This window comes from Erithacus rubecula (genome assembly GCF_903797595.1).
Source record: "Erithacus rubecula genome assembly, chromosome: 2".
Classification (NCBI taxonomy): Eukaryota; Metazoa; Chordata; class Aves; order Passeriformes; family Muscicapidae; genus Erithacus; species Erithacus rubecula.
The window spans coordinates 53423930-53444979 of NC_136685.1; the positions used below are offsets into that span (position 1 = coordinate 53423930).

The window sequence follows — 21050 nt, forward strand, 5'->3', positions numbered from 1 at the left end:
ATCAATAAGTTCTGTAAAGAAAAGATATTACCAAAATTCACATCTTTATGCAAGTGCTTCACATAAATAGAGAAATCTTTAAAGCCCAGAGTAAAACCTAGTCATAAAGAATATGACCTGTATGACATAGGCTCATCAACACTTGAGAACTAAAGGAATAGCTCACATCTGCTTTTATTTGGATGGCAAAGTTTAGAGCTACATTTTAGCAATAAATTTCTCTCAGTTCTGCAAACACATACACATAAAATTTGTGCTTGACTTTTAGCATCTGCTCAGGAAAAATATACAAAGAACAAAGCCTACAAAGAAAATGTGAGACACAAAATCTCCAGCCCAGAAGTACTATTTGCCGAACTCACTCACATTTCACAGAGTTAGGGTTCCATCTAGTGGAGAAAATGAAGTTTGGATCTTTACATGGCCAAAGCACCAGTGAAACACCAGGGTCAGAAGATGAAGAAAAATGCTCATAAACTCCCAGAACTGATTATTTAACAACGACTAGAGGTTTTGTAGTCGACTTAAGAATTTCCAAGTTCTTGAATAGCACATTTTTATTTCCTTTATACCAAGAACATTACAAGTTCTCATGTCCTAGTCCCTATGACACAAGTGTGCATGCTTCAAGCTGATGGGAATTTCTGCTCAGGTCAGCTGCACTACACAGCTGCCCATGAGAACAAGGATCAAGCAGAGCATTCTCATTACCTGTCATATTGGAGCTGTGTGTATTTGCTGAAAGGAAGTTCATTCCCCTGGCCCACACTGAATGAAACTGGATAGCTGAAAACCAATGGAAGGGTATTCACCCAAACAGTTGGGAACAGAATGGTGTCAACCTAGTATCTGCTTGCCAAGACCACAGCTGGGTCATGGTAAAGTATATCTGCACAAGTGAAAATGCCAAAGTAGCCAAAGGATATATTGGAAGTCAGAAATCCTGGATCCTTGGGGTAATGAAACTGTTTCTCTGTCACAAAAAGGTTGTACTACTCATGGAAAAGAAAAAAAAAAAAATAATGGAGAAAATAAAATATTAGAAAATAAATCAAACCATTCGAGTTAAATGGATGTTGAATCATTCACATAAATACAAGTAATGGAGAATATGTTTTGTGAATATGCTGTATGTTAATTTCCAATAGAACTCATATCAGTGCAAGAGAAGTCAACCACAAATATTTGTTGCTTCTGATTTGTACCAGTAAAAGGGATTAGTATTTAGTTGGGAAGAGTTTATGTAGGATGTTAATGTTTAAATATCTTATGTGTCTCTTCCTATTGAGATGCAGTAAAAATTGAGGGTTTATTGAGCTTTACTTCTCATTTAATTACTTGCTTTTAAATTCAGAATAGTGGCAATAGTTTCCACCTGCCCTCTGACAATTGGTCTATTATGACTCTATGTAGAAATACATTTAAGTCCAGGAAGCAGCTTCTGTTTCACATCTCTAATCTCCTGAGAATCATGCACTTCCTTGTAAATTGTAAAATTCTCTCACGTTGTGAAAATGAGCCACCAGTTTCCCTTCTGAGTCAAAGACTACATTGGCATTGTTCTGACAGTGGCCATCACTTGGGCACCTTGGGTCACTGGAATTACATGGTTTCTTGTCTCCCATATTAGCAACCACATAGATGGAGTTATTCCTTGCCAGACAGCTCAGTCTTTCAAGCACAGGTGAGGGAGCAAGCCTTATCAGGAGGGAAGAAAGAAAGAAATGAAACATCAAAACCATTTAATAAAAAAAATTTCCAGTGTTAAGATTACAGATAATCAGACTGATAGATCTAAGTTAGTAATCTACAAGGAGACTGTTGCTTTCTGTTACTTGACAGAAGATTTGTGCTTCAGAGCTTAGCAGCTGAAATGCTCCCATCACTTCTCATTAACTGAGGAAAGCAGGGGCTTCCTTGCAGTGGAAGCAAATCTTCACACCTCCAAGTCTCCATTCTGCTGCCAGCCTGTGGCACAGGGCTGAAGTTACACCCACACAAGAGCTAATCTCAGCCATTCTGCTCCAGCTCTCCGTGTGGCTGGTGTGCTGTGGTATCTTAGGATTTGTTTCTTATGAGGAGTGTTTTGTTACCTGCCTGCTTACTGCAGCTTCAAAAAATGGTGCAATTTATTAAGCAAAATATCAGAATAAAAAGGTTACCATATCATGATTCAAAAATCTAAGTTTTATATTGCGCAGTATATTCTTTCAGTAGTAGCTGTTATTTTATTCACAAATATTCCTAATAATTCTGTATCAAACATTTTCTACAACATGCATAGAATTCCTTCCTGAAACACAGATTCTGTGCATTGTTTCCCTTGTGGAGACCCATCTGTAAATGCCATCGTCAGGAGTCACAATGATATGGGCACCCTGGTACCAGCACACAAACACCATTAAGACAATAAAAATGGTCAGTGTTTATTCAAACAAATGTCTCTAATGACATAATGACCTTTCTAGCTGCTTCCTTGATGGCTGCTTCCAAAATTGCAATATTTTTCTCCATCAGCATCAAGACCTCCTCATGAAAAACTGGCACTTCAGTGTCCTCTGACAAGACCACATTGTGCTTATAGAGACCTGCTAGACAGCTGCTACATCTGTGTCCAGGGCACAGCAGAGGCACAAGTTTTAGGAAGCCCCATGTCTGGAGCCTGAAGTCACCAAGACAAGGTCACAGGCAAGCAAAGGCAGTGGGCTCTAAAAAGAGTAAGTATTGCACAAAACCTTGGAATTCATTCCCCAGGGTGGCTGAAAGCTGACACCCGAAGATGCAATGACCCTGCCTGGAAAGTCTCACAGTATCAAAGCCCGGAGAGCTGCCAGCATTGAGCAATCTGCCTTATACCGTGGCAGGGGAGTCAGCACTGTGCTGCAGCCAAAGAAATGCATCACCTGCCAGACTTGGGAGTCAGCCAGGCTGTAGTGACAGAGCTTGAGGCAAGCCTGGGTCCCAGGAGGAAAATGGCTTTGGAAAATCCCAGGAGAGACCAGCACTGCCCAAATTAAGGGTGCAGGCAGGGCTGTGGAAGGCAGACAGGCAGATAGATGATCCTGAGCTCAGTGCTGCCACACTGGGCTCCTGCTCGGGACTGCCCTGGTCCAGCCAATTGTAGTCTTGCTATACCTGGCACAGTCTCTGCCCATCACAGCTTCTACAGCTGTGCCAGTAGTAGCAGGTTGGCCACTGCATGATTCAAGCACAGCATTAACCAGGGGTGTGGCTTTAGCTTCCCAGAGAAGCTCTCACTACTCTATTAGAGGGGTTGGTTAACCCTGTCTAGTTTCTACTGGTGGTCTGGTGAAGTTCACACATTGTAGGGCAGCTCTCAGTAATTTCAGTGACATTTGTGTTGTTTTGGTCTTCTTGTTCCTCTCAAGTCCTAACACACCAGATCGGTGAACAAATTGCACAGAATATCTACATGTCTACAGATCTGTATCTTGCATCCAACTCTAGTCCTCTCAGCTCCTTCTCACCTGGCTCACCACCAGCACTGGCATGGTCAGCATTTCCTTGTAAGGTGAGGTGCACATTCCCAGTTTCAGTAAAGTCTAACATCTGATGCAAAAAGGAAAGAAATCTATGTGGAAGCCTGCCCTTTGGTACCCTGAAGTTTCACATCTCATTTGGGTACCACAGCAGTTCTTTCTAGTCCAAAAGAGTTCTACAGAGAAAGAAGTATTTCATATGTAAAATCCAAGAAATATTCAACAAAAGAAACTGACTGGAAGTCACTAGGACAGATCACTTGTCTTATTTATGGGGGAAAAGCCATCACAGAGAACCCCTTCTAAAAGCCAGATATGGGCTCAATGAAAAATTAAAAGACTTTTGCCACAATCAATGTCAAGAAACCTAGTGTGAGTTTGTCAGCAGTGTCCTTGTCTCAGGTCTTCTTGAATATCTTTAGATGAGCAACTGGAAGAGATGAGGAAATATTTTTTTCTCACATAGTAGCCCTAGACTCCTGATAGGTTTGCTGTTGCAGAAGCAATTAGTACAAATATTCCAGCTAGCATTTATTAGCAAAATAAATCCCCACAATCACCAAGTTGAGTGTTCATATATAACACAAACATGCATTTATCTTTCGTGTATGTATATCAATGTATACACCAGATGCCAAGTCTTCCTCAGGACTCAGAATCAGTTTTTTCTGGGTAGACATAGCAAATGTTCATTATTTTTGCATCTCATTTTCAGGCGTTTTTCAAGAGAACACAAGTGCTGGCAGACAAAATTATTTTAGACTCTTGTTGTCTAAGAAAATATACAAAACTTAGGAAAAAAATTGCTTTATTGAAAATAATATTGTATTTAGCCCTTTATAATTTCAAATTCTGTTTTTACAACATAATGAACTTCCTTTAAAAAAGTACAGCAAATCATGGTAGCAAAATATTATCCAAGAATAATGCACAGCATACAGAAGTATGGAAACCAGACATTTGAAAACATCATTTGCACATACAGTGTTGCACTGTACATGGAACACAATTAAACAGGCTGACAGCTGAGGGTTACTCATCATGCAGGAGAATTTCCAAAAGAAAGGCAGTCAGTGTTTAGTGTTTCAAAACAGTAATGCCTCTACAATTAAACCACAACTGGTTGTTCACTAAGAGATCATGTCCCAGCTCCAGAATAATGAAGCACTGTTAAGGCCAGTCACCTCAAGAGTTGGTTAAACCACAACAGCCAACAGAGAACTGCAAGTATGTCTGGCTACATTTCATTCCCCATCAGACGAGTCCTTTCTTCATTATCACCAGGAGGATTTTGCAGGCTGGAACTGGAACTGGAACTGTTTGCATAAGGAAAAGAACAGGAGAGAAAACACAGATTTTATATTCTCTAGATATTTGTGATACCAACATAATAGGCAAAAAAGCACATTACATGCAAAGAGCTACATGGATCACTGGATTTGCTTCCCTGCTACTGCACAGAACCATGTACTGTTCATTTCCATGATCATACAATGGTTCAGATTGAAAGGGACCTTTAAAGGTCAGCTACCCTGCCATGAGTAGGAGCATCTTAAAGTAGATCAAGTTGCTCAGAACCATGAATGTTTCCAGGGATGAGGCATCCACTACCTCTCTGGGCAACCTGGCCCAGTGTTTCACTACCCTCATAGAAAAATTTTTCCTCATATCTAGTCTGAATCTACCTTCTTTTAGCTGTTGGTGAGGATACTAAACAGCACTGGTCCCAAGGCAGACCCCTGAGGGACGCCAGTTGTCACTAGTCTGTGTCTGGACACTGAGCCATTGACCACTGCTGTCTGCTGTGACCATCCAACCAATTCCAGCTCACAGACATCCTCCTGGAGGAACCATCCATAGGGTTTGCTCCTTAATGCCACAGTCCTGCTGCTTGTATAGATTAGACATTGCCTAGTTTAGCTGTCCATTTAGGCCAGCATGGATTCAGGAAACCATACAGACAAATTATTTAAGCAATGTTTTTATTGCTTATCTTATCATTCATTATTCAGTTGGTACTGAGGAAAAAATGCAAGCACAGATTGCAAAGGTTTGCTTTATATGATTGCAAGAAAAATAAAGAATAAATATCTCAGCTTACCTTTTCCTTGTTGCCTCGATGATGTAAAATATTCCAGTTGCAAGACCCTTTGAGGAAACAGTGAGTTATAATTGTAGTATTTATAACAACCTTATGCAATAGCTCATAACTGCAATAGATATAAAAAAATGTGCAATTACTTACACTTAACAGTGGCCATCCTCCTTGGATGGCTGCGGCCCACTCAAAACCCAGCTCTTCATTTAGAAATCCTCCCAGAATTGGACCAACAAATGCCCTGCATCAAAGCAAAACCAGGTATTTGCATCCCAAGCACCAAGGATTGCATATTCTCAGGAAACTGTTTTATTGGGTTTTGTGGCCTTCCTTCATAGATTCTCACCTTTGACAACAAAGAGATTTTCTTCCACAGACCTAACTTTCCTAAAATCCACAATAAGTATGAACTTGTTGTTTTCCAAGGCCCCAATAAATCTAATTACCTCCTTAGGATCCACATTAGAAAACTGAATGCAGACTTTTTCAGTAGAGAGACCCCATTAAAGATCATGCTCTAAGAAAACATCTACGCTGATCAATTCTATCATAAGAGAAATTCAAAGTCACATCCCTCAAAACACAAAGTTTCTAAACTTCAAGACAAAGGTCTGATGAATATAAGCAGGTGGGGAGGCACAATGTGACATACACAGTCACTGCAAGGTTGAGCTGTGTGTAACTGCCCTGCACCTTCATGCCTGTCTCAAACTGCAGGTTATAAAGGTTATACAGCTGCTGTCTCTTTATGAAAGGTCTTACATTATGCAGTTTCTCATGACAGAAAGGGACAAAACTATGTAAAACTAGAGAGACATCCTGGAAGAAAGTTACATTATAAAACCAGGCTAGATTCAGCATAAACTTTATACTACCTGTGTCTGTATTGAACCCAAATAAAAAGGACTGCTAGACAGTTGGATCTTGGAAAAAAGATGGTGCAAATCTGTGCCACTGAAACATACCTGCAACCACGGAGGACTAAAAGGACAGATAAAAATATCCTGTAAGTGGCTGGCAATAGGGACACTGTCACTTTCCACTGAGTGACAGCTCTGAAGGGTCATTCAGTCAGTAGCACTTTTCACTTATATCTGGGATGATGACCCTGAGTTATAAACACACTGTATACAGTTACAAACATAGACCTTAAAGAATTGTTATGGCTTAAGAAGAAGATTCTATGCTAAGCTATCCCAGACAAAAGAAGGCAATGTAGAAAATGGAAAAAGGAGAACAGAGTAAGCCAGGAGCAGACATCTAGCTCACCCCATCTGGGTGAACTTAGCTTTGTAAAAAATTAAGGTCCACATCTCTCTATATTGAGTATTAAATATTTTAGTGAAAAGAAAAATGACTACACGGAAGTGCAAGCAAACATCCACTTTAACTACTGCAGGTTTTTGATATGCAGAGCAGTATGTTTCAAGAAAAGTTCAGAGCATTGTCAAAACAGAAGTTTTACCTTTCGTTGGGTAAAAAGCTTTGCTTTAACATGCCTACCAGGCACCTGTCAAGCAAGAACTTTTCAATCAAGGTCAACACAGTGACAGCCAGGTTTCCACATGGCAATAGTGTGGAATAGTTGAACTCATAGTTTACAAAAAGGAGTACACTTACCCAAGGGACCACATGGCATTGAAGAGCCCAGACACTAGTCCCAGGAGACTCAGACCTTCTTCAAATCCATTCTCACTGCAGAAAGACAGACCAGTCGAAGTAGTACAAGACATACTGTGTCTCAGTCTGTAGCCTTTCCCTACGGACTTTTCCCCATCCTTTTAATTTGCACACCACATAAATAGTTAAAAAGCGAAAGTGTACAGTAGAATGCCTGTTTACCCAATACTTTCTTCTTTGCTGCCTCTCTGGAGGATTGAAGTCCTACTCCTCATCTCTGATTTCTCCTAAGTAAGACCACACCATTGCACCAATTCCCCATGTTTCATATGGCAAGTGTGAAACTGTGACACAGACTTCTTTTTAGAAGCAAAGATCTTGCTCCAAAAGGAGCATACTAATAACAGTAAATCAAGACCCTTCTAGGTTGTTACTGAGGTACACATTTACAAATTATACTGGGAGGATAATGACTGGGGTGCTCAGTCAGAAAGAACTAAGATAATAGAGTAGTGCATTCAAGTGTTCCTATTGCCTTTGCCTCAAAAAGGGGCAAAAAAGTCACACTTCACATTCACCCCTGAAAAACAGTTGCAAGTTCCTAGTGTGAGCAACATGAAAGAAGGGTTGGACTGAGTTACTTACTATGCACATTGCAGGATCTCTGGAAACACTGGGATAGCACTCATGCCAAGGGAAAAGCCAATCAAAACCAACACTAGCACAAATATCCACAGCTGACTGAAAGAGAGACATTTACAAGAAGTTAGCTATTGAAGACTCTTTCCAGTAAGGACTCCATTTGACTGAAGGCTGTTACATCAGCTCTCCCTGACTTGATCAGTAAACTATGTGTCTTTAAGACATACTAATACTTGAAAAATCCAGTTCTATGCTTTAGAAAAAAAGATTTTGTAAAATAATATGAAAAACCCGTGCTCAAATGATATATTTTCTTATCAAATGCAGTTTATTTTATGAGCTGCATATAGGGAAGATGTAGATACATGAGGTTAACTGAGCAATGTCTATGTGCAAGCACCAGACTTGATTTGTTGCAGAAGTCCAGAATTTTGAAGTTAAAATTTTGTAACCTAATATATTACAACCAAATAGACTTAGTTAAAGAATTTTGAAGACTTTACTAATTTATTTTTCTCCCCAGCTCAAATCTATGATCTAAATTTGAAACAGCACCAAAGACCTATGTTCTTTAAAAATTAGCAGCCTAGGAGGAGATCTGTGCATTAACAAGTCTATTACTTTAACAGAGTATCTAACCTACAACAAAAGGATTGTGGAATTGTTTTGTAAATGTAGCAGAGCGTTCTGCTGTGAATTAACTTGAGAAATATAATATTGCAGCATTCAGGTGCAACAGACAATGTCTTTACTTTGCTAGTGTAAACAAAGCTATAATCTGTCATTTTTCTCAGTAGGAGATATACAAAGAGAAATAAAATCAGTACTGCTGCACGGCCATGCAAATAAATCCCATAGTTTAAAAACACTGATGAAATAGAAAAATTCGGAAAATAAGACAAAATTAGAATTTTATTTGCTGCACTGCAAATGCCACAAAACTATGAGGGAAGGAAAATAAAAAGCAACATTCTTCCTACCATACACATTAACATGAACAAAGTAACAGTAAAAAATGAAAGAAAAGCATCTATTTTATGAAGCTGTAAAATCTCCATTTTCAGATGCATTCACTGCTTCACATTCACAGTCTCATGCTACACATCAAAAAAACACATTTTTCATGGTCAAAGGTAGAAGTTAAAAACCAAATCTATTTCATGGTCAGAGCTGCTAATTATAGACTTAGGGACATACATGATTATGGTTGAAAACATCATGTAACAGGACAGGCTCAGGTAGAGGCAGTACCTTTCAATGTGCAGAACAGGAGCAGGTCCTAGCATGAAAAGGCACACTGCTGTCATTAAATCTCCAAATATCAGCAGCCACTTCCTGACGTACTGTGCAAGAAAAGGAAAAGCTATGTCATTTAAAATCAGGAATTTGCCATGTACATCAAGAAAATTCTTGTTTCCTCACCCCAGATGCAATCACTGGCAGCAACAGCTTAGTACAGAGATTTCAGGGTACTCAGCAATGGTCCTTCTCGGTTAGCAAAGTATTTTAGGTCTTAATCTTCTTTAATATATGAAACATTTCATTTCATGTAGCATTTCATGATGATCTTTAAGTTCCTTCCAACCCAGGCCATGCTATGATTCTATGTAATTTTCATGTACAAAGGGCATTACTAGTTTGTGTCAGGAAAAAGTGTTTAGAAAACTGTCACTGTCCTTCAGGCACAGCATTCAAAGTGTAGGTTTCCTTGATCAATTAGCACTGGCTGTTGAACAGGCAGTTTTAGGTGCACTACTCTCAAAGTATCTTTCTAGGGTGCTGTTAAGAACTAAAGGAGCAGGCTAAAGGACAGGCAGCCCACTGAGCTGATCTGACTTGGATATTATGCTTTTTAAGAGATAAAGTCAATACAGTTAACCAGAACTCTTCACTCCTCTTCTCAAAAGCTAATAAAGTTAGATGTAGTTAAAAGCATGGATAACTGGGACACATTTTCCCACTCTCTATTCCATATTACTTGGAAAAAGACTGTGCTTAGTCCATCAGAAAAGCTCAGCACACTTCAGCTGCTTGTCCAATTTCCTTTACTGATTTGGACATTCTTAAATTACTCCGGACCTTGCAAAAGACACCTCCCATGTGGCAGTAATGGGTGCATTACAAGATCTTGAAAGGCAGATCCTTTTACAAGACCAAGCCTACATCCCTTGTTTCATCCATTGTCCCCCACCTTTAAGTAACCCTGCACACACAGCAGGGCAGGACTCACCGGCAGTTTGTCGCTTAAGAGTCCAAGGAGGGGAGAAGACAGGGAGTATGAGAGTGCCAAACCAAGGAACACCAAGCCCACATAACCAGCTGGGAGTTTGAACTATGGAAAGGAAGACAAATAAAAAAATAACCAAGACAAACTACATATGCTACGCTCATTGAAAGACAATCCAAGAATTATATATTAAGTCAAAATACTGAAATGCTCAATTTTAAGTATTTTACTGATACCATACAGAGGTTTTTCAAGTATTTGAAATCATCCACAGAGCTTCAGTTTCACTGGTTTCACCAATACTTTTTAAGCTTGGAGTGGTGACACAACTGTATTCAAATAAAGCCTAAATAATGTCAGGAAGAAACATTATGCTATGTCCCCTACACTGGCACCCTGGATTCTAACATTACTATCTGACACACTTGAAACAGACACTTCAGACACTGAAATTTCAATGGATTTAGTCTCTACCTCTCCAATCTTTAGTTTTATTTGTACTGTATTCATCCATTGTTAATCAGCACGTCTTAATAGTAAGTAGTGCCATAAAACTCAGTTCCAACTTTTCAATATAAGAATGATTTTTATGAGAATGAATAAGAGGTTTTTTGCTAACACCCTGAGGCCCATATTTTCCTAATACAGACACATATTTTTGCACTAAAACAAAATGTGTAATGAATCAAAAGCACCTTAGTTTCTCAAATAAGTGTGTTAACTAGTAGTTAGAATGTATTCCAAGATGTTTCATGTGGTATGGACTACATAAATATTCACTACTTCCTTACAAATGCAAATACATTATAATAGCTCTAATTTAGTGGTTAGAATACCTGCCAAGAGGGTCACAGCCCTTTCACAGCAAGTATCTGTCAGCACAGAGCACAGGGAAAGCAGAAGAGCCATAGAAGCACAAATTCTACAGTGGGATAATTTCAGATCCCTCCTGGGAGATGGAAGATGTACATTCACATCTCCACTGATGAAAGAGGTCAAGTCCCCTTCACCCTGGACAGGAGCTGAAAGTACAGACTAGGCAGACAAAAAGTAGCACAGCCATCTGTGAAACATTACCCCTTGGAAAAACTATTAATAAATAAAGCCCTTGAAGACCATTGCTTAATTTCACCTAGGAACAAAATCTTAAAGGGGTTCACATGAAGAGATATAACACGGTCAGTGACTGCAGCAGCTTCCAAGAATTTTATTTCAGTAAGGAAGAAAAAGTCCCTTTTTTACAAAAGCAGTTTCTATGCCCTATTCAGAGACAGTACTTTGCAGCTGAAAGACATTAAAGTGGAGAAAGCCAATTTTAAAAAGCCTTACATTTCTTCATTCTCAAAGTTATCAAGACCCAGCAGGAAGAGGTGGTGCAATGGATATTACCAGTACTGTGGAAATCAAGTTATTTGGAATTCATACAACAGTTAACTAAAGCAGTGTTAATTGGATGAAACTCAATTTTGTTAAGGATATTTACATTTATAACCAGTTACTTACTATTTATTAAGTCAATACTTCGCTGGATGTTAGCAGGACTTACCTTCTTTAGAATAAATAGAGACATTGTGGGATCCAAAAAGCCCAAGCATGCACTGAGTGAAAATATAGTGAGACAGAGTATTAAGACTTTTGGCAGAAGAATGAGTTTCCAAAAGGATTCCTTCCTAGGAGTCGAATCTGTTTCAATAGAAGAGGGTGGGAAACTGCATTACTTTCAGCAGCATAAGCTCATGACTGATCTTGCTTTAGAAAAGAAAAAGTATTTCCTTTTTTCTAATCCTCTTACTCCTGTTGCACAACAGATGAAAGCCAATAGTTGATTATTATGTGCTCTACTATTGTTATAGTAAAAACCAAAATTTGGTAAGTGAAGAAGTATACAATTTAGATTCCTGCAAATCCCCAACCCAAAAAGAATTAAAGCATGTATTACTCCAATTATGTGTAAAAAGTATTTGCTTCTCTGCTAGCAGTTATACAATTAAATCCTCATGTATATGTCTCAGCTCAATACATGAACATATGCATGAACAATTCATAACTAATAAAAGAAACATGCTTTGAGAGCAAGATAAAAAGATTGCTATTTATCAATTGAGATCTATCCAAGTTTTCTTAGCAACTAATTTTAATTCAACATATTCACTTTGTACTCCAGAAAACTTCTTTGAGATGTTATAATTATGTGGGAATTTTAAGTTAGGCCTCTTCCAGATGGTGTTTCTCCTGTAATACTTGAAAGTGGTCTCAAAGTATACAAAGAACTAAAAGTTCAAGCATTAGCATCCACCAGCTCAGAGCTAACATTTATGTTAGTTTAACATACTTCCAAATTGGCAGAGATATCATGACAATTTCAGAGCTTGGGGAGGTCAGGGGGGAAGGGAAAGTCAGCAGTAGCAACACATGTAAGTTTCTTCTAAAGACCAATATACTTGGAGTTATTTTCCATGGTTTTCATATTAAAGGATAAAAAAACTAAAGAAGCATTTCAAAGTTACTAGCTTTTTATTTTCTCTAGGAAATAACAGAACTCTAACCTTAAAATTACAGTCTTGCATGAGGATTTATCTTTAAGCTAGTTTTCTGTCCAAGCAGGATCACCTAAAATTTAACAAATTTATATGACCTCCATCACTTCAATAAACCCCTCCTTTATTAACTTTAACATTTTTTCATGTTCATCAGATCCTGCATTGCTCAGTACAAATAAATGCTTCTTTTTCTCCCTATAATTAGTTTCCCCCTCCACTGTTAACTCCTCAAATATGTTGAGTTCTCCTGTTCTAGGCAAAATCTGTCTCCAGCTTTTCTTCAAGTAGCTGCAATGACAAACCTAAAGGAAGCAGACACAACTGATCCTATACAAGCCCTAAATCTAAGATTAATGAAAACAAAAGAATATTGTAGTTCACTTCAATACAAAGTTCCTAGTGTTTGCAGAAATGGGCATGAGAAATTGTACTAATTTCAGGCCATCTCATGAATTTAAGTTAGCATTAAACATGGGCCTGATCAAGATGATCAGCTAAATCAGCTGGAATTTTGCCCTCTGACTTGGACCAGACTCCAGAAGCTGACACTTTTTTAAAGACACTTAAGTACATGAGAAGTTAAGGTGAGTGAAGGAAGCAGGTAGAAGGATACTTACCATATTTTGGCAATATACACATATTCAGAGGCACCAAAGCCAACACTACACATCCCAGCGTGATAAAAGGGATCTCATAACCAAATGATTGATACAAAAAGCCACCCAAAGGTGGGCCCAGCACCAGTCCAAGTCCTGAAAAAATTTCAAGACTGCCCTAAAGGATGAAAAAGCAAGCAGAAACAAAGTAAGTATGTTGAGAAAACACAATGCATCAATACAAAGCAAGCTATGTGTTTGAGGAGAAGCACAATATATCCAGGGTAATGAAAAGCAAAACACTGCACCACTAGGACAAGAGCTAGCAGTGACCTTCACAGGGTGGGATATTCTACAGTTATGTGTGTGACAGCCAGAACCTCTTTAGCTTCACTACAGGGAACCACCTGTACTGCAGCATTCACAACTCTGCTGTCACCTAACATCTCAGTCTTGAGGCAAGGCAAATGCTCTAATGGCAGAAAGCATCCACAAGACAACTCAAGGATGAAGGGATCACCTTTTCCACCTGCCATTACATGGCAGACTGAGGGAAGGGATCTAAACAAATCTACTCTGGGACATTCTCTCATAGGATTAAGTACATGTGCCAAGTTAAAGCTTTCTCTCCACAAACACCTGTTTGGACTCACTCCCTAGTGGTAGAAAAAAATAGCAGAACTGCGATGGGGCCAGCTCAGATTGTTTTGGATATAGTTTAATAATCTGGTATATTTTATAAGGTACTAATTTGTAAAAGGACAGTAATACAGATACATCTTGTGCTACAACATCATAGTCACCACTATCAACATCTGCCTCAACATTTGATTCATCAATACTTAGACCACCAGTAAGAGCTGGTGGTAACAGCTGCTTATAGATGAAAGTTTTGATAACTTCCAGAACCCAGAAAGATACTCCAGGGAATCATGCTCATCTTGAATTTTACAGATACAAGTCAGAGTAGTCAAATGCCCTGAAAAAGGCAGAGTCAGCAAAAGCCAAGTTCTTTACACTAGATCAGTCTAGGGTTGCAACCTTTTTCTTTCCTAGCAAGGAAAATAACTAGTAAAAACATATGATTAGTAAGTTACAAACTTTTCAGATATATTTGAGATTCGAAAAACTATGACTATGTAGACCATTAACATCACTGCATCCAGATGACGCTTTCACTTTTGTTGCTCAAAAAACATAAAAAATACTTGATTTATGAGACTTTGGTTCAAATACTTTACATGATTTGGGGCTGTGTATCATTTATCCCTTCTAAGTTAATGAAGTGGGGAGGGTATGACAGGATATGACAGTATTAGACAAACCTGATACTGAGAAGTGAGATTGCTTTATGTTCTGCAGTCAATACCTCCTCTCAAAGAGGAATCACATGACAGATGCTCAACTTCCCACTTCAACAAGGCGAATGTGCCTCTATTTAATAACTTTCCCATATATCCTGTAGTGTACTCAGCAGGTGAAAGGAAGGTTGAAAACTGGTACCAAAATGGCAGGGAGAGGGAAGGTGCTTTTCAGCATCTTGCATTATCAAGAAGGACAATAGAGAGCCAGGCTAAAAAAACCTCATCTATTCCTTCAGGCTTCAGTTTTAAACTAGGATGCACCTTGCTCAAATAATCAGCTCTTTCTTCTGCTTCCTGCCTCAGAGCTCACAGTAACAAGAACTCTCTATCATGTCCACTGTTAAGGACACTAAATCTACCTTAATAAATATAAAGAAGTTTTATTCTCATGCAGAACAAGACACTAGAGTATACAATATAGTAAAAAGACAAACATTTAGAAGTCATCTGTCTTTTTACAGCACCCTTTCTAGATTTTAAACAAAGGTAGGTACCAAGCCACAGCTGTGCAGCATTTCTGATTCTGGTCTTGAGATGACCTTCACCACCACATACCATTTTCAGCCATGCATCATGGTTACTATGCAGAATTTCTTTTTAACTCAGATTATAAAATCAGTAACTAAGTCCCTTTAAGTCAGTTATTTCTGACAGAATATATTTGAACTGAAAACCAGAATCTCTTGAAAAATAGACAGAAAAGGCAGCATTTTATTAAGCACAAAATTTTTCTTTAACACCTTAAAACCCCACTGAAAAAGGGCAATATCTCTGGCTGAAATGAATTGTTGATAATCAGAAACACTGCCCTCCAGATTTCAAGAAACTCTAGCTCTTATCTTTACATACATAACTTTTATCAACAGATTAGGAAAATTAAGCCAAAATTGTTTCAGTTTTGTATCTTTCATCTAAATCAACACCATGTGAATTTATTGATCATTTTTAAAATCAATTTACATGGATCCTTCCTATCCAGGTGGAAGTAGTCACCAAAAGCTATACTAGTATTTTATTAGTATTTTGTCTTGACTTTCACTGAAGAGATAACTACTGCCACTAATGGTCAGCTGTCTTCAAAGCACAAGTAACTAATATATACTGCTTAATTTATATCTAACCAGAGTTATGCTAAGGTCTAAATGCTAAGGTCATTCTAGGTCTGCAATTCTAGATTACAAACAAAACATTACATGATTATTTCAAATAAATCTGAATATGGGACAACAGATTTTCTACTCTTGATTTTAGGCTGCCCACTTGCAATTTGTCATATTGCTGGTACTCAGCTGTAACACTGCTTTCTGAGCTTACCAGGACAGTAGCTATATTAGTGGGAAATGCCTTTGCAAGGATTGAGAACGATGCTGTAATTGCTGCTGCAAAGCTTATTGCATCCATTGCTCTTACTAAAAAGCAGAAACTGATGAACATTGGTCCACTTGGCACCTTGTCGAGCATTCTGGAAAAGAAAAATCCCAACAGTAAAAACAGGATCTCTCTCAGGATGGATGAAATCATCTACTAAAGGCCCTAGAGCACAATTTCTTGCTTATTAAAAGACACAGTTACAAGACACTTGATGCTTTCTATCACCACTGTCCTGGTTTAGGGCAAATTTGGGAGGAAACTTCTAAAGAGGTTTTCTTAGAAAGCAGATTCAAGTAGCCCTTTCCCCTACTGGTTTGGGAAGATTTCCTTGGAGAAAAGTGAAAAAAAACCCCTGTGTATTTAACAAGCAAAGTATTCACAAGCATAAAGAAACATGAATAATATTAAATAATAAAAGTTATTGCTGTTCTGAAACAATGGCAAATTCAGAAAGTCCTTGTTGCAGAGTGTAGCTTGGCTCATTCAGTCTCTTATCAGTCTCTCCTTCACTGGAAAAATGCTGTGTCCCAGTGTGAGCTCTCGGTGTTCTCTAGGTTTTCAGTCCAAAGCAGGACTGATCAGTTCCAAGAAAAAGAAAAGCCACAGTCTGGGAAACCTTTTTGCTTTATCTAGCTAAAAACTAACTAAAAGTAAAGGAGAGCTCTTTTGTGTTGTCTGTGCTGCAGACAACACAGTCTATGAGAAGGAATGTGTGGGAGGAAGTCCAGTTCTCTGAAAACAAACTGCACGTTTTTTCATTCCTCTCTTCGCTCTTGGAACCAGTCTTGAAGGTGCAGAACTTAATATTTGGTATAAACAGAACAGATGATTGGGGATACAAGCATCATAATATCACTCTAGGACAACCACTTATCTTTGAACCAGCTCTGTGAAATGATTCAAACTCTATCAAACTATTTCTGGCAGCTTTCTCCTTTTCCCCTTTGCTTGACAATGAAAAAACAAGAAAACCGTAACCTGTGAAAAACTCCAATCCCACCTTTGTAGTATTTTATAACTTTTCCAAGCACCTGTGCAGGAAGTCTGATGTGATGTGTTAGAACCAACTAGTAAGAGATTCCTTCATTGTTAAAAAAGCATTTATTTTGCTAAAATTAATCTCTACCTGCCAGGCAAAACTTCCCATTTAAGCAAAATATTTTTAAGAAAATAATTATTAAAACATTATGCCAAAATAATTGTCTTATTGCTGCACTTTGACATGCTTCTCACCATCTGTGAACTACTACTTAAGTAGACAGAATCTACCTCCTCTGCTTTCAAAGGAGTAAACTGACTCTGAAAACAGACTCCCTTTCCCTAGTGAAAGGGAGCAGTGTTCATTCTGCTTTCCAAGAGGCAGATAAAGATGCAAGAAGTTAGATGACCTAACCAATACATAAAAGATGCCCAAGAGGTTCTACTTTTGTTTTGTGTCCATCTTTTCATAAGGATGAAAATGATCAGAAGACAAATGTAACAAAACCAAGCAACAGAAATTACTTACCCAAACAGAATGGTCACACATCCTGAAACAAACATCCCTGCCACAAACATGAATTTTGCTCCAATTTGTGAAAGCTGTAAAATAAACACCATTTTTACATGTTAGTACTTCAAGGAAAGATCAAAAATTTTCAACCTAAGTTACTGTTAAGAAATAAAAAAATTATGGGAACTTTGTAGCACCTGTAGCTAAAAGATTGGGAAACACTGCTTCTGCTGGTGTGCCTTCATTCAATAATGAACCTAAAAATACTCTGAATAGTTAAGTGACTTAATCCAGTTTTAAAAAGGCAAGACAATTCTGCAGTTAACAAGTCCCTAGCAGCATGCTGCAGTTTCTGCAGCAGCATTCCTCATTATAAGCAAGCAGTAAGTTTGTTTCCAAACCTCCCCTCAGCACTGAGGCAAGGCCAACAATACCCATCACATAGGCTAGTAAGTCAATGCAAACTGATTTTTAAGCAAATTCCTGACAACCTTTAACAGCACAAAGCTTTGGCATGGGAAGCATGGCACATTCAGGCCTCCCTCATCACCAGGGAAGAATCCCACCTTCCTTCATTTCAGACTCTCTCACAAGAGTGAAGGATGACAGGAGGCATGCCATAAAGCAAACTCAATCCTGCAACAAAGTACAGCTGAGCTTCTGATTCTATGCTGCAACTTCCCCTAAAGACAATAGGTATTTCAGGCTCCTTTTTTGTTCAGGCCTGAACAAAGTCCCTGCCTTTCAGCCATTATTACTAAAGCCCATATTTTGCTGAGTTTCACTGAAACCCTCAGGATCTCTGATTGCTGCACTGTCCAGGTCTATTGATGCTCACCTCAGCTATCTGCAGTGAGGATGGCAGACTCACTCTCCCCACTGTAAAGTGCTTGGGGAGGCTTGTGCCATAGTTGAGTGCCACTACAGGCACCAAGACTTGGACTTAGAAATGGCACTTATGTGACACTCTATGAGCCACCTCAGCAGCAGAGAAAAGCACTCACCACAGGGTTGGCAAAAAGGCTGCTCAGCAAAAGACAGTGACGATTTTGACTATGCAGAAGCCCCAGCTTAGGGAATGATCCTGAGCAGCCCTAGCAAATAATTCATAGACAGCAGTGCTCCAGCACATAAACAAATGTTTATATAATTTATTTGTGATTTTTTTCAACGCAAGAAAAACCCTTAATCTGTGGGAAAGCTCAAGTTACAAGAACTGGAGACATTTCTCCCATATTACTCTAGAATGAAGTTGAAGGGGAAACTGAGTTAAGCAGCAGAGAGTCATAACAGGGGAAATGTTAAAAAAAAATAAAAAACAGTAACAGACCAGAAAAGAAGAAGAGGTGCAGCTAACTAAAGAAAAAACAAAACAAAAACAAAACACCTTAAGAATGTCGTCAAAAGCAAACAGAATACATAAGTAAGTACAACAAAGAAAATGAGGTGGTGGAAAAAGGAGGTCGTAGAAAGCAGAATTGATCATCAGATTACTCTAAAGCAAACTACACTCAGGAACAACAGGAGAGCACTGACAAGACTTAGATCACATTCAGACTGATTGGTCAGACTACAGTTACTGCAGACAGAAAATTGCAGGAGTTCTACTCAAGAGACATCTCTTTTCTCAGGCTTGCAGAACTGTCTTCATGTACCAACCTGTGCCATCACAGAAAAAAGTTACAATTTCAATTATACTTACATAATTTCCCAATATTAAAGAAGTCAAGAAATTGAACAAAGCAAAACATCCAAAAATCAGGCCAACAATTGTGTTACTGGCACCTTTTTTTTCTGCCTGCAAGAAAGATCACAACAATGTAAAGACATAGCCAAATTCTTGAGGTGAATAACATTCATGTCTTGCATATTTAAATCTTTTTTATTGTCTATTAATGCAGTTAGAAAGCAATTTCTGTTCTCAAAGGCAGTAAGGGCCCATAAGGTAACAACACAATTTAAAGACATATTGCATTTCTAATACATCATTAAGGGAAAAGCAATGTTAAATTGTCAGTTAATGGAAGTTTGTGTTATTTGCTGAAGAGGCAGCCACACTAGATAAAGGTGACTTCAACTGGTGTGCAAGGGCACTAGCTACAAAACTTTGACTCCTTGCACAGTGAGAGGGCAGTAAACAGAGATATCTGTTATTTTCACTATGATACGCTACCTCATAATAAGCACCAGACAATTTTTTACTTATTTAGGTGGCCAAATACATTCACTTGGGCACAAGCAGTACATAGCAGTATTTAGACAAAAATAATATCTCTTTTTAAATACTTGATAACAATTTGGTCGTGAGAGAAATAGATTTCTGCTGCAAAGGCACCACAACCATCTTTCTCATTCTATATTTAAATACTTTTTTCATTCAACATAAGTGGAGATTTTTATATTTTTTTCCCCCTTTCCTAGGTCAGGAAGTTAAAACAGTTCTTCACGGCCCAGAATGAGTTAGCAGAGGAAGCTGAAAGTCACTGAGTGGCTAGGGCACAGAAATGCAAGTCTGGACATTGGCAGTTTAATCTCAGCTCTACAAAACTACGATGCAACACTGAGCAAAAAGTTATTTCACTTCTCTAAGAATCCCCTTTGACTTCTATCTCCTCTCTTTAGTTTGCTGCCTCCTCTGCACTCGTAAGGAAGATTAGCCCATGGACAAGATCCAAGTCACCATTTTATGCACTGTTACTACACCAGCCTCATGCTATCACGGAATTCTCACAACTGCAAAGCCTTAACTCAGAGCTTACAGCCAGCCATACATGTCCCATGGAGTTCAAGGTATTTTTAGAAGTTTCAACATGCAAAAAGGTAATGAAGAGAGGAGCTAAATTGTTTACCTCTGAAGGGAAAAAGGGTCCAAGGATTGAGTAGCACATCATTGAACTGAAATTTATAGAAGCTGCTGCAATTAATGTAAAAAGCTGGTCTCTGGTAAACCGCCTTGATTCCTCACCAGCTGCTTCTGACATGCCATCATCTAAAATTACAAAATACAAGTATTAATAGAGTTCTACAAGCTGCCAGAGGGGAACAGCTTACAGACCAGGCTGGAAAATTAAAACCCACGCAATACGCGTACCCTTCCCGGCTCTGAGAACAGAAACGAGCCGTGCCGCCTTTTGCCCCGTGCAGGAGCGCAGACCTGGCCGCGGTGAAGGTGCCGCTGCCGGCAGCCGCCCCTCAGCGCGCCCCGGAGGCGCTGGGGCTGCACCCGGAGCTCCCCGGCACAGCCCGGTACGGCACTCGGGACAGACCCGGCACAGCCCGGTACGGCACTCGGGACAGACCCGGGACAGCCCCGGCACGGCACCCGTCACAGCCCCGGCACGACACCCGGCCCGCTCCCTGCGCTCCCGCTCCGGGCCCGGCCGCAGCCCGCGGGGAGCCGCTGCCCCCGGCCCGGCCGTGCCGGCGGAGGAACGCGGGGCCTCGCACCTGGGGGCTGCTCGCCGCCCGCCGCCCGGCTGCCCATGGGCCCGCAGCGGCGCCTCCCGTGGCGCGTGTGGCAGCGGCCGCGGGCTCAGCGACCGCCGGGAGCGGCGCCAGCCCGGCCGCCGGCACTGAGCATGCCCGGCCGGCGGGAGCGGC

At 39.6% G+C, this 21050-nt stretch overlaps 1 protein-coding gene and 1 pseudogene across 4 annotated transcripts; both read right to left on the bottom strand.

Moving 5' to 3' along the window:
- Positions 1-467: 467 nt before the first annotated feature.
- On the bottom strand, positions 468-3545 carry LOC306798725 (pantetheinase-like; annotated as a pseudogene). The gene is made up of 4 exons (XR_013777912.1): positions 3489-3545; positions 2314-2378; positions 1506-1698; positions 468-992 (listed from the first exon to the last, which is right to left on the bottom strand). The product of XR_013777912.1 is annotated as a pantetheinase-like (transcript).
- A 746-nt stretch (positions 3546-4291) lies between these two features.
- On the bottom strand, positions 4292-21050 carry SLC18B1 (solute carrier family 18 member B1). Of its 3 annotated transcripts, none has more exons than XM_079325225.1 (14): positions 20898-21050; positions 20300-20439; positions 19153-19248; positions 17466-17539; positions 15902-16049; positions 13245-13401; positions 11634-11770; positions 10091-10192; positions 9112-9203; positions 7864-7959; positions 7219-7293; positions 5746-5839; positions 5602-5648; positions 4292-4810 (listed from the first exon to the last, which is right to left on the bottom strand). In XM_079325225.1, exons 1-14 carry the CDS (start codon positions 20932-20934, stop codon positions 4738-4740), a joined length of 1368 nt encoding a protein of 455 aa, XP_079181351.1. In that variant the 5' UTR covers positions 20935-21050; the 3' UTR covers positions 4292-4737. The 3 variants fall into 3 exon arrangements, with proteins under 3 accessions (XP_079181351.1, XP_079181350.1, XP_079181352.1); XM_079325224.1 differs by having other exon boundaries at positions 4292-4816; positions 20898-21039; XM_079325226.1 differs by lacking the exon at positions 5602-5648 and having other exon boundaries at positions 20898-21039.

Excerpts from the sequence above, each read along its gene's own strand:
- SLC18B1 (XM_079325224.1), bottom strand. The coding sequence starts at position 20,934 with ATGGGCAGCCGGGCGGCGGGCGGCGAGCAGCCCCCAG. Across the intron at positions 19,249-20,299 it reads GACCCTTTTTCCCTTCAGAG|GCAGAAAAAAAAGGTGCCAG; the intron begins GTAAACAATTTA and ends TCTTTCTTGCAG. Across the intron at positions 9,204-10,090 it reads TCTTAAGCGACAAACTGCCG|TACGTCAGGAAGTGGCTGCT; the intron begins GTGAGTCCTGCC and ends TTTCTTGCACAG.